The sequence below is a fragment of the Apium graveolens genome, chromosome 7 (assembly GCF_009905375.1).
Source record: "Apium graveolens cultivar Ventura chromosome 7, ASM990537v1, whole genome shotgun sequence".
NCBI classification, from domain to species: domain Eukaryota; kingdom Viridiplantae; phylum Streptophyta; class Magnoliopsida; order Apiales; family Apiaceae; genus Apium; species Apium graveolens.
Window position 1 is genome coordinate 47,586,604 of NC_133653.1, and position 5,387 is coordinate 47,591,990.

A 5,387-nucleotide genomic window follows, 5' to 3' on the forward strand; every position below is an offset into this window, starting at 1 on the left:
GCACATGAATCATTAGCATTTGTGAAATTAAACCTCAGACCCCTCAATGTGATACTGTCTCATCCAGTTTCTTTGCTGTGAAGAATTATTCTCATCACTCATTGGTATCATTATATGTTTGATCACTTAACTTCTTGTAATGCCAGTTGTTCAGTAGAGTGCGACCCCATCCATCAATTCCCAATCATCAAATTTTACTCTAGAAACAGTAGGATTTATTTTGATTATATTTTCTACCTACAATTAATAATTCATCTGTATCTTCTGAACTTATCATCAACAATGGCAAGTGGAATCAAATCACACAAAGCGTGGCGCTACTTTCACTATGTGGTAAACTAGACCTACCTTTGTTTTATAGATTCCACTAATAGTTGACTCACCGAGTCACTGTACAATTTGAACAATTTGTTTAATTTTCACTCAAAAGCCTTTGAACAATTTGTTAAATTCTTAATCGCACTTATAAAATTTATATAAAAATAATACACAAAAAGAGTGTGTTTGTGACCTTTTTACAAACCATGTTTGTAGACAGAAGTGCAAATTAGCGGTTTAAACTTTAGAGCATACAAATATGTTTTTAAAACCTATGGTTTTATGCACATTGCAAGGAGTTACGAACTATGTTCTTTAAGCACGTTGTTTACTGTAAAAGGAGCTTATAATAAAAGAAACTAAGACTACTATAAAATGCAAAGAAGCAACGTCTCTCATCTTTTACATAATTGAGTTTCAGAAAGCATGGAATGTTGTAGTAGATGATACTCCCACTCTAGGTCTACAAATGATAATGTAATGTCTACATTTACTAAATCAAGGATCAACACAAAATTTGAAACATACTGTATCTAGACAGCCAGACCTCACCCATTTTCATATCTGAAGCCTCAAGGAAAATTAAGTGGCAAGTGCCCCACCAGTGAGTGTGAGTATCCTGAAGCAGGAAATGTAAACAAAAATTAATGTCAGCTGCAGGCTGCAGATCACGTCATTTACCCTCAAAGTTATAACACCGCAATAACAAAACATGGCATAACATAACAAGGTTAACCGTATTAACAGCTTGTGTTAATGTTTAGGAATTAGCAACTTTGTTTCAAAACAAAACCGTTCAATATACTAGTTATTAATGTTTTCATATACAGTACTTAGACTTTAACAAGACTTCCACATTTTCTTAAGTCCAATTACACAACTAATTTAATGTCACTTGCAACTTTTTATCAGAACTGAGGACTTTGAATGCTAGCAGGAAATACCACTCTATCATAGGGTATGTATAGAAGCCAAGACTCCATTAATAAGTATCTAAGCATTCTGCCCTGAAGCTAGCTCTTTGCTGACACATGAATAAATACGCCGGTTCACTTCATCATATGCAATTATATTAATGCACATGAAGGGATTACAATTACCCAGGGCCGGCCATGAAAAAGAAAAAAATGACCAAAATAATTCACTCTTGGGATTCTTAGCCCGAAATACTGATTTCGAGATTAATAGCCCAGAAATTCAAATAAAGATTTAATCATCGACATCATCATGCTTCAGAAATTTTTTTAAGATTAATTGCATGAAACTTTCGAACTATCATCATTTGCAAAGTTTATAATATTCTCTTGTCTTTTCAAATGAGCCACTAAAATATTCTATTTTTTAAAAAGTGTGTCCTAACATGAATTTTTTTTGGTGCCCCTTTCAATAGCATAAGCCGCTTGGTCTCAGGACCGGCTCTGCAATGCAGTACCAGAATATTGCTATCTCAGAAGCACAAGAAGAAGCTGAAAATGACAACTACTTACCACTTTCAGTATTTGTTTTAAAGCCAATAAGAAATCATAATTCATGCAGAAGCAAGGGATCCAAAATTATGATTGAAGGATGCCGGAGACAAAAAATTATTTTACATGCATGAATACATAATATATTTACCATGTTCCAAATCAATAAGGAGTCCACTAGCATGAAACTTTACTCTATACAAATCAATTAAGATGCAAAAAAAAACAGATATAGCTCCAAAAAATATAGCCTCTAATTAAACAGAATAGAAATAGAGCCTGGACAAACTGTTTTTGACAATTGAGCCTAAACAACGTTAACACATCCTTAATTAGACGGTTTCAACTTCAAGTTACCATTTTACATGAATCACACCAATGCAAATTCCTACAATAGATTACTTCTATGACACTCGTATACATATAGATGGTTTGTTAACTTGAACGTCCTTTTGCGTTTGAGTCATTAGAGTAGACTGATGATACCAATCTAAGAAAAAAAAACACATCCTCATAAATGTAGTGAACTTTCCAGTGATGATGAATTTATAGCATCATTTTATACCCTTAAAATACTGTGAAATCCTCAAACAGGCAAGTCACTGCAAAGCATGAAAGTGCTAAAAGACACCAATTACAGCTCCAGAAGCATGATCTTCAGGGAAAAAAACAACAATAGGCACTTGCTCACATGTTTTTTTTTTGGGGGGGATGGGGTGGGTCATACCAGAATTTTTATAATAACAACGCAATAATATAAGTTATGACAACAACATATTTCTCTTTGCTAAGAACGACTTTAATTTATTACTATCAAGTACAAATTATATATTCCAAAATAGAAACTTAAGCAAGTGACTCCTAATATAGACTTGTTAGTGCAATATACATTGTAAAAATTGTAATAACACAAAGCTGTATAATCATCCACCGAGGTAAATATCCCTCAAGTCAGATATTGCATAATCCCTTATGAATCTACCATTTTATAAGAAATCCAACACACAGTTAATATGGTAAATCCTATAACAGCTTGATGATTGCTAAGTTTGCCAAGATTAGGTAAAGTTACCTCATTACTTCTTTGCTAACTGCAGCAGCTTTTTATATAACCTTTCACATTTTTCCTTGGCAATGTTATATTGGTCATTGATCGCCTTGAATTCTACACGAGCCTCTTCTTTCTTTATGTCCAATTTGCTGAGTTCAGCTTTAGCATCAGATTGAGCTTCTTTACATCGATCATACTCTGCTGTCAGTACCTTGACTCTCTCTTCTTCCTCATACAGCTCCTCTTTAAGCTTAAGTAATGCAACTGTCAGCTCTTCCTCTTTAAACTTCATAGAACTGACACTAGTCTTAGCTTCAGAAAGTTCATTTTCAACACCGGCTAGTTTCTTCGTCAAATCAGACACAGACTTCAGTTGCTGAAAATAGTAATCACATATGACCTGGTCATTCCAATTTTCCTTCTTTCTAGCAACAGATTCAAGCTCTTTGTGTTGCTTAATTAGTTTGTCTACTTTACTCCTAAATGATGCATAATCATCTCCTAATTCACGGAGTGCATAGTAACACCTATTAGCAAGAGTAATTTTATCATCGCTGCTTAATAAATTAGCATTTATTTTGAGACGGGCCACCAACTGAGATTTTAAAACAGATGCTGCATTTACAAGGTGTTGACGATCCTCTGGTAACATATTTTCGTCAGAAAATGGATCCAGTGTTGGTTCAAGCACGTAGCGAAGGTCACATTTTGCCTTTTCTTGCTCCAGTGAAGAAGGAAGCCCCGCAACTGATACTCCATTTCTTAAAAAACCGGGTGGAATTTCAGGATCTTCACTAGATAGCCTTAATTCCGGTTTGACAATGCTAGGATTTATATTCTTCTGATGTGGATTTACCTCCATTGCAGTAATTTCCTCATTGCCATGCACAGTTATAGTAGGTAAAGTAGTCTTCTTTCTTTGACCACAGACTGAAGAGGTAGTTTTTGATTCAGACTGAGATTGTGAGGGTAGTTTTTCTTTCCCCAGTGAAGAAGGAAGCCCCGCCACTGGTATTCCAGTCCTTAAAAAACCGGGTGGCATTTCAGGATGTTCACTAGATAGCCTTAATTCAGGTTTGACAACGCTAGCATTTATTTTCTTCTGAGGTGGATTAACCTCCATTGCAGTTTCACTTTCCTCATTGCCATCTACAGTTATAGTAGGTAAAGTAGTCTTCTTTCTTTTACCACAAACTGAAGAGGAAGTTTTTGTTTCAGACTCAGATAGTGAGGGTAGTTTTACTTGACTATGAGAAATGGGTTCCTTTTTCACATCTATTGCAGTGGAATTAGGTGAGGCAGTTGTGTGTGGGGGAGAAGAAGATAGAGTAGAGAGTTGCGCCCGAATGTGCTTTGGAAGCACAAATTTCACTTTATCATGAAAGTTGTTCTTAACCAAGTTAGAGAACAGCACCTTAGATTGCACAAACACTTGCAATGTATCATCTTTATCTTTTATACTAAGATTCTTGCATAAATGATTAGCAATGATCATAAGAAACCTGGCATAATAGATGACTTTACTTCTCTTTTCAGTATCGCCTAACTTGTAAGAGAATTCATAAAGTAGTAAAGATCCAATATCAATGGTCCTATTGTACATAAGGCTGTAAGCAATTTTCTGAACAAACCTAATAATTGCATCATATCCACCACATTTACCCGTAAAGACTTTTGTTAGAGTGTCAAAAAAGTAAGACCACTCCTTTCTAAGATACTTTCTATTGATCTGACCCAACTGAGTGGTTTTAGATGCATACTTAATAGAATACAACATTATAGAGATCTCATCATCAGAAGGTAAGTTTTCAAAGTTAGAATTAGGCAAGTGTAGTGCTTCATTGATCACAGAGGGAGTTAAAATGTAAGATTTACCCTGAATCTTGAGTTTGATTTGGCCAACAGAGCAGCATGCAGAGGTCCACATCTCTTCAACTACTTCTGCATAGATGGTGGAGCTTGCGGTGAGTGCATAACTGACCGGAGAGTTGTTTAAGAAATCCATAAGAGGATGAAACTCTTGATGAACTGATTCTTTGTCCAAAAAAGCTACATGATTTGTTATGGCATATTCTACTCTGCCTGATGAACTAAAACATGTGGTTGATTGTTTGGGCGCCATTGTAAAGTTTTCAAAGCTTGATAAAGAAGCTTAATGGTTAAATCTGACAGATGGTATTGGTATTCAAGCTAGTACATTTTGTTAGATGAGAAAAGAGGATGAACATTTAGTATGATCCTCGTTTCAATAAGTCTGTATTATGACGTTTAAGATTCCAATTTCCACCTTACAAGTGTTTTACTATTCTTGCAAGTAGTTTTATAATCCAAATTTAATCCCTCCCTCCTTTTTTCACAATTTATTCAGTTTTGTGCATCAAAATTATAAAAAATTTAACCGAATTTTATTGATATTTTATAATTGAATAAAATAAAAAATTATGGTTAAAAATATATATACAGTTAAAACTCGATAAATTAATATTCGATAAATTAATAATCTCGATAAATTAATAATTTCTTGTAACCCTGAGTCGGGCCCTTTATGCTAA

General features: G+C 34.6%; 1 protein-coding gene across 1 annotated transcript; it reads right to left on the reverse strand.

Moving 5' to 3' along the window:
• Positions 1–689: 689 nt before the first annotated feature.
• LOC141672569 (uncharacterized) lies at positions 690–5,170 on the reverse strand. Its single transcript, XM_074479187.1, has 2 exons — positions 2,857–5,170; positions 690–937 (listed from the first exon to the last, which is right to left on the reverse strand). Exon 1 carries the CDS (start codon positions 4,955–4,957, stop codon positions 2,861–2,863), a length of 2,097 nt encoding a protein of 698 aa, XP_074335288.1. The 5' UTR covers positions 4,958–5,170; the 3' UTR covers positions 690–937; positions 2,857–2,860.
• Between the last annotated feature and the right edge of the window lie 217 nt (positions 5,171–5,387).